Source organism: Saccostrea echinata, unplaced genomic scaffold, assembly GCF_033153115.1.
Source record: "Saccostrea echinata isolate AGI-Se365-2 ecotype Australia unplaced genomic scaffold, CSIRO_AGI_Sech_v1 ptg000017l, whole genome shotgun sequence".
NCBI lineage: Eukaryota > Metazoa > Mollusca > Bivalvia > Ostreida > Ostreidae > Saccostrea > Saccostrea echinata.
The window spans coordinates 622,434-636,024 of NW_026889766.1; the positions used below are offsets into that span (position 1 = coordinate 622,434).

Here is a 13,591-nt window from a genome sequence, read left to right on the forward strand (position 1 = left end):
CCATCAACTGAATTTGATGACTGGCTTTTGAATGGAATTTAATAAGATTCCCTCAATAATTGTAACAATATAATATATTGTAGCCTGCTTTTTAGCCTTCATTGAGCCTGTCTCAAATAATCATTGTTTTCTTCCTCAAATCTGTAAGTATACTTTAGTTATGTCTTCTGTAAAATACATCGATAAATGTACACATTTAAATGTACTTCAATTAGATTTAACTCAAATTAGAAAAATGACATTTCAAAAAAGAAACATCTGTAATATGAATTATGTCTACTGAGTCCTATCAACAACAAATAAACAACAAAAAACGAATTCTGAGTTAGTTCATTTTTTTGCTATTCTTTGAACAAAGTGCATCGGTAAATTTTTTTTTATAATATTCAGTATCTGATGTATATATTAACTACATTATTGTCGCTATCACCAATGTGCAATAAAAAAGATTCTTTTTATTCTCTTTATGAGGCTATAAAAAGAGACCAAGCGTTCCAAAAACAAATTATATTTTACTATTTAAGCGTTGATTTAGACTACTACTGAAGTTTGTTGACCTGTTTGTTCACATCTGCTACACTCATTCTTTTTAATGAGTCGAGGATATCGTATGACATATTTTTAAATACAGCAAACATCGGAAGGGTGACTGACTTTTCTTTGTAGAACGTTATAAGGACGATGTTATTTTCCCAAGCCATTTTTGTGTGTTCTCTAATTTATCTAGCTTATGGATTGCAACTTAAGGTCAGTTATGAATACAAATACAGCTTTAAAGGCCCCCACCTGATCCAGAGCAACAATAGCATCCCATTCTGGGATTACGGGGGAGGTAAGACTTACACTAAACGTGTCCTGATCTGTTGGTACCATGTTTCATGGCAGGAAATTAGATTTCAGAATTTTATCTATGCTTGATTAAATTAATGAATGAATATAAAGATAGATAAACAACATAGTGGTAGCTTGAAGTCATTATTTTAGTTATGCATTTAAAAATGTATGGACGTAAAGTCGCCACTCCGAATACTACAATGTAATATTAAAACGTAACGCCGTGTTAATCTTTTCGTTCACATCGAAACATGACCGAGTCAAAATATTTGTTAGATTTCCATTAAGATAAAAGTAATGTATTTTTGCATAAAAAATGGTTGGTGAATTTACTCAATTGCTGCATTTGAAATGGAAGATCTATGTCTAAGGTTTTATACAGATTTGCTTAGAGGTTTTTAACGTCATTTATACTACTATTATACTACTATATAATTGGTTCCTGTTTTGTTGACGCGTCGGTTGACAATAGTTTTCCTTGGTTTGTCAATTTCAACTGTTAACCTCCAAAACAGGCACCATTTATTTTATTATACTGAATGTCTTATTAATTTAGGATGTCAGAAAAAAAATCGTCGATCGTATGTACGTTCACGTTTAGAAAGCTTTCAAACTCCCCTCTAATATTTTTCTCAATAAGAAAGCTTTGAAAAAGATTTACCTACCTCTTTTTTATTTGTTTGATATTCAATGAATCTTTATTATCTAAAGTTTCGTTATTTCTGTACTCGCAGGCACGAGTCGTATGTCGTTTGTAGTTTTCAAGTAAGCTACATCGGACGCAAGATTTATTGACGACAAGTTTATAAGGCTTCTGTCAAACGCAAAACAGATGTTTCGAGAATTCAACGGTGAACTGTAGGCGCCTAATTTGCACGCATGTAACAATTTCCTTGTGTTACCCGTTGTCAAGTGTGTTGCTAACGCCGAGATCAACATTTTGGATTGTTAAATGCGTCTACACCAATTAGATTTTAGTATTTTTTAGTATTTAACATGAAAGTATAATAAATTTATATGTTGAATATCCTACCTATCGATCATTAAATTAGTATTTGCTTACGCATTTCATTTGGTTTTGAAATGAAGCGAATTTGAGAAAAATGATATGAAAAATAATATAACGAACAGTGATCAATGTAAAATAGAAACATATCAGCAAAACAAAATTGTGAACAGGGCATAAAACGATGAGAATTCTGGAGATGTCCAAGATTGAATTCGATGTCGATATCGACGATATCGACAATATTATGTTGATATCGTATCGATCCGAATCAGTACTATGAAATTGGAATTACTGGATACCATATATAAGACTGATTGCTATGTCGAAACCATCGACATCGAACTACCGTGAGGATATCGTATCAATATCGACCCTGGTCTGTAAAATTTATTTTCAATTTCATATATATAGCATGTCGACGATATCGACAGCAGGGCGAACTTAGTTCATATGCACAAGTCTTGCAAATAAAAATACATTCACAAGAAGGATGACAAAAAATGACTTGTTATCGAAACAATGTCGTCGATATCAACGATATCGATGAAAAATACAATCTTCGTCAATGTTAAGTATTCAAACGTTGACACACATATACCATGACAAGGACGGTACTTACCAAGGGTTGACGATTACGACACTGTACGGATACTTCATGAAGTAATAGTATTCAAGTTATTCACATATTAAAAAGCCACAGTATTTTTTTTTTTGGGGGGGGGGGGGCATAACGAATTTAAAAATCTTGATTCGATATTGAAACGATATCTTGAGAGAGAGGAAAACTTCGTGAACTAAAAGTATTCTAATAAACGTATAAAGAAATAATGTGGCAAACTATAAAAAATAATCTTTAGATATCGTAACTGCATCGTATCTTGCACATATTTCGGTTCCTAAGAGGAGAAAGCATCCCCTGTCAACCGGTCACACCCACCGAAAGCCCTTTGTATTGATCACGTAAACTGTATAACCTTTGGTCATACTGAGTATAAAAACAATGGCCTAGCAATTACTATGAAATATGTTAGTCAAAATACAACCCAGTGATAGGTTGTATTATCAAAGAAAACATTATTAAGTTCATAGAATTTCTGAAATGCTGACTTTAGACGAGCTTGATAAAATCTCGTGAAATTTACATTAACTTATTTGTCAGTAGCCTGACTCGTTTTAAAATTGATCGAACTCTGAGCGTGCTCTTGCATATTGATTAAATATGGAGACATAAGCACCATATGAAGGAAAAAGCGGAATCTCACAGACTAGAACAAATGTGATCAAAGTTAGTAATCAGAAAAACCATGGTGAAGTGATGTACAATCCTGTAGTGGTGATTTATTTTGATATTTTTTCAGATGCTGTCGCTGGTGATGATTATATCAGATTAACTCCCTATAGAAGAAGCAAGAGAGGTAACTAGAGAGGCCTTTTAAATATATTTAGATAACAATTTTAGACTTTGTAAATAAAACAGTGTACTATTATAACGGAGATAGAGTAAAGGGGGAATATATCTTTTCCGTTTTGTTTAGTTGCATTTTGGAAGGAAAATTCATGTTTTCAATAATTGCTTATTCGTATCAATGAAGAAGCTTAATGTCTTTTTGATTGACTAATTTGAAGCACAAAAATATAATGTAGATGTTACTTATTTGATTACTTCAGTTTTGAGAGCAATTTTCTTTTTCTTTTTTTTTTCTTTTTTTCTTTTTTTTTTTTTTTTTTGATAGGATGGATCTGGACCACTCTGAAAACTAACTTTAACCAGTGGTCTGTGGAATGTGTTTTCAAGGTCTCAGGTCGAGGTCGTTCGGGCGCAGATGGACTTGTAAATTTTTTTTTTCGTTTTGGAATATGTTCATGCACATTGACATCTATCTAAACACAGAATCTATCTTCTATAGCACGCAGAGTTTATCCATTATAACAAAAAAAAATTGTCATTTGTTGAAGCAATTAAACTTTTTATCCACTTATCTACTCATCCAATAAAGATGAATAATTTATAATTTACATATCTATCCATAGAGAGGGCTTAGTAAATGTTCTATACGAACAAAAATACAAAAGCGTTTTGTTCAATACATTTGACCGATAAACACGTTTGATAAATGTTGCTTTTAACTACTTTGTGACTGAATATGGTGTATTGAATTTTGTTACTATGTTCTGCTCTTCAATTTTCAAAAGGCGATGTGGTTTACCGAGGAGAAAGGTCAGGAGGGACCAGTTTTTGGGAACCAGGATATGTGGAGGGGATTAGGTGTCTTCATGGACACCTTTGATAATGATGGACAGGTGGTCGAAATTGTTTCGAGTATTTGTATAGGCACATGCATATCTAGCAAATTAAAGTGTAATGATTCATATTTTTTAAAAAATGATTTCACAATGATTTTACAATGACGATGATTTTTGTCAATTAAAATCTTACTTTATTTTAGCAAAACAACCCATACATTATGGCAATGGTCAACGATGGAACTCAACAGTATGACCATCAGAAGTGAGTGTTGATTTACTGAAGGGGATACTGAGGGGTTAGTGAGGATGAAATAAAAACAAATCAACAGTTAGAATTAACAATTTGAGATACACAAAAACGAAAATTCATCTGATTTCATATTTATCTTTTACCTCTATGAGAAAAAAGTGTCATTATGTGACAACATATATCGTGTGACATCAAATGGTGTCATTTGACATGAGAGAATTCAACAAGTTTTGTTTGTATGTTGTTTAACGTCCCTCTCGAGAATTTTCGCTCATGTGGAGACGCCAGCATTTGTGGCGGACTGCAATGGAGGGCTGCAAATTTTAATCTATGCTCGGTACTCAGGGCCATCGAGCAGTGAGGGATCTCTTTCGTGCCAACACCTACTGCGACACGGGACCTCGGTTTATACAGTCTCATTCGAAGGACTGGTCCTCCCGCAATGGATTCGAACCCGTCTACAAGTTGAAAAAATTATTTTAAAACGTCAAAAATACTCTTTTGCACAAGTGAAAAGATATCTTAATGAAATGGAGCATAATCTTTAGAATTTTCTTATCATCTTTAAGGCATGCCTATTATTCATTTACACATAAAGATTAACATTAAAAATACTGTATGTTTGTATTATGCCATGTATTTTCTTTATATTGAGGCTTTAAACAGTTCCTAAATCATTCTTCCTTTGATCACCTCTCTGTTTTAAAGTGATGGATCACAACAGCAACTTGGTGGATGTCTGCGTGACTTTAGAAACAAGCCGTATCCCGTCAGGGTAAAGATAGAATACAAAAACAAAAGCCTAACGGTATGTGGTCATTCATTATACTCTCCTAGCTACCAGGCAATAATGCTTTTATTTATTTCAAGTGTATTTATACGGTTTTACTTTTAGTTTTTTTCTAAATTCTTTGATGAAAGTTATTATTTAATTGGCATTTTTTTTATACATGGTCACATGCCCGTATTTATTGGCATTTATATAATTTTACTTTTGATTTTTTTCTTAATTTTTTTATGGAATACATTATTAAATGGACTTTTTTTTCTTTACATGGTCACATGTCTATTTTTATTGGCATTTAAATGTTCAACTACAATTATGATTTGATACAAAGCTATATATTTTGATGGATAAATGCATATATATCATACATATCATATAGCCATAGCTGGAAAAAAAAAATCATACATCTGTTTTCTTCCAGAACAAACAATGTGAATGTATATTTTCACATTTGATTTCAAGTTACAAAGAATCAAAAACACTGAAATGATATAGTCTGTCTTAAAAATTAGATGACTTATAAGGTTTAAGGTATACTAACATTTCAAAGTCGATAAATTTATATATTGTTTATACATGGAAAACTCACTTTTATAACATTTCCCAGGTATTTGTGAACAATGGTCTGACCAATAATAAGGACGATTTTGAGCTCTGTCTGAGACAGGAGAACGTAAATCTCCCAGACAGTGGCTACTTTGGTGTAAGTGCTGCTACTGGTAGACTCGCAGGTAAACACTTAAAATGAACATTGCCAATAAATAATAAGATTATACTTGTATTTGCTGTCTACAAAATTGAAAAGATATCAGTTTGGGGATGGCAATAAAAGAAATTGTTTATTTTAAATATCTATGTGGTAGTATACCTTTAAGTGTGCATGTACGAGGGTTGTCCAAAAAGTTCGTGGACACATGCGTAATTTTCTTAATAAAGTCCGCAATAGCAAACGTGTACGATAATATCTTAATATAGACCATGATTTAGTAAATATATTAAAAAAAATTAAAAACAATGCACACTATTTTATGAACATTATAAGTGTAAATACTTTGTATATGCAAGCCGCACGGCCCAGTCTGACGTAACGCTAATTTCATGATAACGTCAAAAATAGGGATCATTTTGAATTTTTATCACATGTTCATGGACACACGCTAATTTTCTTTATTATGCCACACTGCCAAGTGTGCGCAATGATATTTATGTATAGACCATAATTGATTACTTTATTAAAATTCAAGACAATATACGATAATTTTCGAGCGTCATCAATATAAACAGTTCGTATACACGGGCTGCACAGCCCTGTCCGACGGCGTTAGATTTAGAACAAATAACAGCGGTTTTCCACTTCTTGTAGTGTCTCCGAAATTTACACACCGTTGAAAAATCGTATACATCAATTACAAATCAATGAACTAAATATATTCCAATAATTTCAAGTTGTTTGAATAAATATTTTGAGTCTGATGTCGTTTCAACCATATTAAACCATAATTTATGATTGGACGCTGTTCCGTTCTGATTGCCGACGTCGCTTTTTCTGTCAATTTTTGAAACGTACTTCTTGCGGTTTTTGCTTAATATTCTCACTGTCTATTTAGTAAGCGATACTAAAGATATCGGAAAATGACGATAGCCGCTTTATTTGCGACACATTTAATTGTATTAAGCTTTGACTCGTTTTATAAAGAAAATAATCATTTTAATCAGAAAACTTTTTTAAAAAGTTTAAGGCATTTTAACCCTGGTCCGTGCGCACTATCGGCGACCTTTAATGACCGCGATTTGTACAAAAATATTTAGTTCAAACAATAAAAACCAAACCATTCTGACTTGGATTTTCATAACTAATATTTTGGTATACAATAAGTATATCTTGAACCATTCATTTTGACAGAAACGCCCTTGTCCACGAACTTTTTGGACAACCCTGGTATATGTATCAAATCATATCAAGAAAGGGATCTAGAGGCCGTGGGACGAGGTTTAACGGATTTATATTAAATAAGACATTTGAGGGTCTTTTTTGGGGTGGGTGGGGGGGGGGGGTTCCTATTTTTTTCTTTCTGGATTATATTGCTGTTTTTGATTATTCCCAGGCTAGGTCTCACCTTATGAATAAAATATGTATTGTTTGAATATCAAGTTATATTACTGAAACTTGGACTGTAAATTCCATATGCTATCTCTTTAAGGCAAACCTAGTTTCGGAGTTTAAACTTAAATATCCCGAGAAAAAAATACCTTTTTTACAAAATCTACTGGTTAATTCAGATAGAAAATAATATTGATTTTAAAATCATACTGATTTTATATATGTAAAAATTAAACAGTAGTCTTTGCAAATGTCTTAGCATTGTAAAATCTTTTCATTCAAGAAATAATTCAAACTGACATAGGAAATCTGTACTTTTTGTTTTAGATGAACATAGAGTCTTGGCCTTCCTCACCCATTCACTGCTTTAATTCACAGGACGAACAGACTACAAGATGATTTTTCTCTCCTACTCTGTGAAAGAGCGCAATATTTAGCTCTCCAGAGACAGAGACATTAATTATGTAAACAAACAGTCTCTCTTCGTTATTTGATCATACCCGGCATCACCTGCCTAAAGATTAAACAAAATGATATTTTGATTCTTCCTTTATATTAAACCTTTCAAATTTGTGTCTAGATTGATATCTCTGCCATCAGATTATGTACATGTATGTCTTCCATATGTTTGACGTATATATATTTTTTAATTACTTAATCATTAGGTATTTAATAAAAAAAATAATTTCAATATTATCTATTGACAAATTTCATACGTTAAAAAAATATTAATACAATATGAAATCTGATAAAGGTCTAATGCAAATATAATCAGTGAGCATGAAATCCACTAAAGAGATTAGAAAGGAAATATTACTTTATTTTGTTTCTTAAAGATATTCCATCCTACGTGGGAAGGTAAATTTATTTGACCGTAAACCTCCCTAGAACTAGAAACTATGATATACCTTATGTAATATTGATCATAATTTATTACTGCAACCTACCTGTCGAATTAAATGAACGAATTTATTGTACGAAAAAGGTGAAATCAGCGAACAGTAATCGATCTCGAAAAACCTACAAACAATAAAAATCTGTGAACAGGTTTTAAAACAAATATATCAAACATTTAACTCATTAAAATGTCTGTTTTATGAAACATCAGTCTTTTACTCAGCACCACCATTATTTGTTTATAAGATCTTTTGTAAGGAAGGTAAAAAAGGTTTCAGTTTGTGATTTTCTTGCTCAATTACTGTTGTCTTCTTTTTTCCGTGCAATGAAAAATTCCCATTGTTATGCTGAGTTTTACAAAGCATCTAAAAAAATAAATCTCATAAACTTATGATTATAGAATTGTGTAGCATTCTATTGTGAAAACAGTTTGTCATAGACTTAAGAGATTCTTCACCATAAAAATCCACACAGAAGTGCTCTTCATATAAACAACATTTATTTTACACTATTCATTTATTTATTTCCTTATCTAAAAGGTTTTACCGCGGACACAACCTAGAAACAAGTGCGAATTTTATAAGTGTCTGCTTGATTCCGCTAGTATAAGTGAGAAAGAATTATGTCAAATTATTCTTCAAGTTAGGCTATAATACAAACAGAAAAGTGTACTCATAACTGGATTATTATTTTTAAAGATTTAAAGACAAATCCGATATTTGAGCAGAAATATTTTGGGAAACCAATACACTTTTGTTGAAAGCAAACCATATTAAATATTTGCAGAAATGACATTCGTTTTTTCACTTTTTTATGTAGAAAGCTTTACATGATGTGATAGCAGGCTGATATGATATTCTTATTGTCTCTTTATTGTCAAAAAATTCAAAATTATTCCAAAAAAGAAGTTAAAAATATGCCAAATTTAAAAGTGTTTATTAAAAGTACACTTACCAAGATTTCATTTCAAGAAACATAATGTTTGGGATATTGATATATAAATAAAATATATTTTCTTTATACACTTAAAACTGTTCAGGGGTTTAAAAGAAGAAACCGACTTTCTTGCATATGGGGCCTGATAAGATTTTCTCCTTCTTTTTCCCTATATATCAGCACTGAGTGGCAACCTGTCTCAAACCAATAACTACCACAGTTTTTATTCTTCTTGTGCTAGTATAGAGGTATTGAGTTTTTCATTCAATTTTACTGTCCATAATTTATATTCATATATATGCTTTTAACATGTAGTTTAAGATTTATTTCTTTTTTTCTGCTATATTGACATGGGAAAACATCGAATTAAGGATTAATTCATTCATATGTATTATCTCCCACTGGATGGGGGCCGTCGAAAAACTCCGAGATATCCGAGTATTCGCCATACATGTAGAAAATGTGATATGGCCATTTGACTGACTTTGATATGTCCAAGTATTTGCGAAATGAAGTTTTGAGATTCCAATTTTCCAGTGTACCGTATATGCATGTTTCTACCTGTCTCATAGAATTATTTCCGAATTTCCGTCCACTGTTTTGATTAATTTATTACACATTGCACATTAAATTCGATCTTTATAATTTTTCTTTGAGAAGATTGGTGCAGGTGTTTTCTGATAATTTAATTTTTTTAAAAAATAGGTAATTTTTGGTTTAGAAACTATAGCCATGCCTTCACATTATTTATTAGGTTTGCAATTTACTAGAAGAACTAAAGGAAGAGTCGTATTTTTGACAGGATTTTTGACTATCTTTCTGTGAGCATACAAACACCGTTCATTGCAACTAAAGACTGATAAAGGAGATCAACGCAACTTGCAATTGATCTTGCTTACACATGTACATTTTCTTTGACGAATCACAGAATGAATTAAGGAGCTAGTGAAGGATTTTATACTGATCCGACTATCATTATGTAAAGCGACTATGTATAGCGACTAACGAGTTTGTAAATGTCATATATCAATGCTCAAAATTCTTCATACCCCGTGTCTTTTAATACTAATATCACATTTAATTTTCCTGAAAAGTACAATTTTTAATTTTGTTGCAAACAGAAAAGCAAACATACGCTGAGAGAGGGAGAGAGAGAAAGAGAGAGTACTTCCTTTTAATCAAGGAAGATATTCTTATTCCACATAGTGTTCTGTTATTTTCTAGATAAAGTAATATCAACCTTCCTTTATTTATAACTTAAATCTGTATTTTGGAAGTATGAGGTTATTAAGTATCAACTTATAAATAGCAAATCAACACACTAATCACCGGTTCACTTCAAGCGGAGTAAGGTTTTTCTTCTTTCCTGTATGTACTTACAAAATCTGGATTGGGAAAGAAAATTGTTTATCACAAGATTTCTTTTATTTAGTTTTATACAATCGGGGAGAGATCTGACAGTAAAATTAATTGCAAAAAGGATTATTGTTAATGGTAATAATTCTCAAGTGTCTGATGATTAAACTCAGGTGGCTGTACCTGGTCCTAGCCAGGACATTATTTTTTGTACACGGTAAGAACGAAATGTTTTTGAAAAAGAAGTTTTATGTTAAAGAGTAATTGAATGCGTAAAGCAGTCAATATTTATGTGATTTTTTAAGCTCCTTCTCAAACATAAAATGGTATGTTTATATCCATAATGCCTCTATCTATATGCTGCTTTCCTTTAAATAATGCTATTTACTCAATGTTAAAACTTTGCAACAGTCTCAAATACATGTACGCAGAAAATAATAATTTTATGCCTTGTATGTATTTAAAAGATTGCATTAGTTTTCATATTTCTTGATAATGAACATGCATGTGGAACAATTTCTTTGTCGGGAAACTTAGAATTCATTTCGACTGTGTCGACAAAATATAGACAAATAACTGATCACCTTCTGTCGTCATTACATTAGAGTTGTACTTTGACTATAGTAAATTAAATTTCAAAATAGTAATAGTTTGACACTTACACACTCTCACAAAATCTAATTACATTTTATCATGCTATAGAAAAACAATCATATTCTTTATCTCTTCAATAGAAGCTTAGTAAAACGATATTTTTTTCGATTCTTTGCTTCTGAAATGACTTTTGTAGAAAAAATTCAAACAAATGCAGTGAAGAAAAAACTAATATAAAGTTTCTCCTTTCAAGGACAAAAGTTTGAAATATGGACAGAGTTTTTGAATGGTGACGTGACCTTTAAATGGACCAACGTTTCCTCTCTGCGCAATGATATCCTAATCTCTAACTCTCAGTCAGCTGACTGGGTGAAGACGAATGAGGACCAGTACACAGTGGAAGACGTCCTTAAGTATAAATCAGTAACTATAGAAGTGCGGGAGTACAACTCTAAATACTTCAAAAAAGGTCACGTGGATTACAAAAAGACATATAATGGTACATTTTTAATGTTTCATATTAATATTTCATAATGTTTCAAAGTATAATTTTAATTCGATAAAGTGATACTGTACGTGTACTTAAATTGGCGTATTCAAAAATTACCGCAATCACTGAGTATTGACTTGTTAAATTGGCGAAATCATAAATTAGCGCTATACATGTCCGTGCCGTATATTCTATTTATAAATGATTTCTTAGCGGTATTCATGAATTAGCGCATCGTTATCTGCTTCAAAGCCGCTAAAATATGAAGCCCGCTTTTTTAAAAATACATACAGTATTCATTTCAAATGCACGCTACTGCGGAATGTTTTTGTTAATTCTAAAAAGTATATATTACTTTTTGCGCTGATTTTTTCCCATTCTTCCGAACTCGGTCTTATATGAAATTCACAGTTTTCTTTGTTTTTAGGTTTTACAATTTTCTATAATGAAATATAAAGATATCGAACAGTAATCAAGCTTAAAAATCCATTGGAACAATACAAAGTGGGAGCAGAGCAAACACGGACATCTAAAAAAAAAAAGCAGAGGTGGGATCAGGTGCCATGGAGGAATAAACATTCCCTGTCGAATGGTCACATCCGCCGTGTGATGTAATCTATTATCTAGAAGTAAGAGGAACAAAATACGGATATCCATGTAATCTTCCTTGTGAAAAGTTTTCATTTAAGTTTTTCTTATTAATGCCCGTCCTCGAGCCATTTAATTTTTTTCCCGTTTTCAGGGTCTGTATAACAGCTTCTTCAGGTACTTTTCAAATTTAGAACTACAACTTGTAATAGAAATAAATCCAAAAGAACTTCAACAAAGGCATTTTAACTTAATTAATTATAATTTTTTGAATCCTAGTTGTCCCTTTTGATATTTTACTAAAAATTATACAAATTCCTCAATTTAAAGTATCAACATAGAAAGAAAATAAAAAGCATTTAAAGAGAGGCATGCTAGCTAGGTGCACGATGTCATCCTACAATTTCTTTGAAGTTAACAATCTGAACCTAAAATATGGAAGATAGGAGGAATCGGTTTTTCTGATCCCACCTCTGATGTTTTGAAGGTCCGTGTTTGCTCTGCTCCTATTTTGTAATGTTTATTGGACTTTTGAGCTTGAATACTGTTCGTTATCCCTATATATTTCATTTCTTCTCCCGAACCGAATAAGTATTACTACTACTATTACTATTTTCAATGATGATATAGTTATTTGAAAACTTTAATATTGATTGATTTGTTGTTGCAGTGTTAATCAGTGAATGTTTAAATAAAGTTTTAAGATGAGAAATGTATCTAATATGGAACTAAATGTAATGTAAATTTAAATTTACCTATGTAAAGACATTTTGGGTCAGTGAGTGTCGCAAAATGTTTAATGTCCACAAATTGTGCAAATTTGGCTTTTTTATGCTATTCCCACCAGTGCCACAAACGTACGTTCAGTTGTTGCTCAAAGTTTTTCCTAAAAAATTACTTTTAAAAATGTTACTCTTTTTTTTGAGAAAGCATATAATACCGTAACAGATATCAAAATGCAAGCATCCACACAGTAACACGTTAAAGCCTTGAACCCAAGAGAGTCACAAGTTCTAAACTTCTTATTTTTTGTATTTTTTTTTTCTGAAACCGGTGGTTCTGAAACAGTTTTATGCAAATGTGGGTTTTACCATTTTTAAACGCTAATGGGGTTTCAGAGTTATCTACTGTAGGCCTTAAATAAATGAATAATTTGTATTTTAGACAAATTATCTCCAAGTGTTAAAACCAAAGCAATAACTTGATTATTCTAATAAATGAGAACTCTGAATTCCATTACCTCAGTAGGCGCCTTAAGAGCTTTTCTACATTTGTTTTTTAGTGATCATAGCGGAAGCTAAAGAAGGAGAATCAAAAAATATTTGCTGGACAGCTGATTACTTTCCAGAAAATGATTTTTACCGTATATTTCATTATACTCATAATGGTTCACGTACAAGAATTTTGAAAATAACAAAGGATGCAGCAAAATCTGTTGAAAAATATGTATACCACACCCGACCGTTAAAGTCTGTTAACATACTGTTTGAGGTTAAAAAAAT

General features: G+C 31.7%; 1 protein-coding gene across 1 annotated transcript; it reads left to right on the top strand.

The window, feature by feature from the left end:
• Positions 1-672: 672 nt before the first annotated feature.
• LOC133189127 (protein ERGIC-53-like) lies at positions 673-7,829 on the top strand. The gene is made up of 8 exons (XM_061324544.1): positions 673-832; positions 3,202-3,258; positions 3,577-3,674; positions 4,037-4,144; positions 4,291-4,352; positions 5,049-5,148; positions 5,735-5,858; positions 7,556-7,829. Exons 1-8 carry the CDS (start codon positions 682-684, stop codon positions 7,597-7,599), a joined length of 744 nt encoding a protein of 247 aa, XP_061180528.1. The 5' UTR covers positions 673-681; the 3' UTR covers positions 7,600-7,829.
• The last annotated feature ends 5,762 nt before the right edge of the window (positions 7,830-13,591 follow it).

Coding starts and splice junctions, on each gene's coding strand:
- LOC133189127 (XM_061324544.1), top strand. CDS start 682: ATGTTATTTTCCCAAGCCATTTTTGTGTGTTCTCTAATTTATCTAGCT. Junction 3,259..3,576: donor CTATAGAAGAAGCAAGAGAG/GTAACTAGAGAG, acceptor TTTTTTTGATAG/GATGGATCTGGACCACTCTG. Junction 5,149..5,734: donor ACAAAAACAAAAGCCTAACG/GTATGTGGTCAT, acceptor AACATTTCCCAG/GTATTTGTGAACAATGGTCT.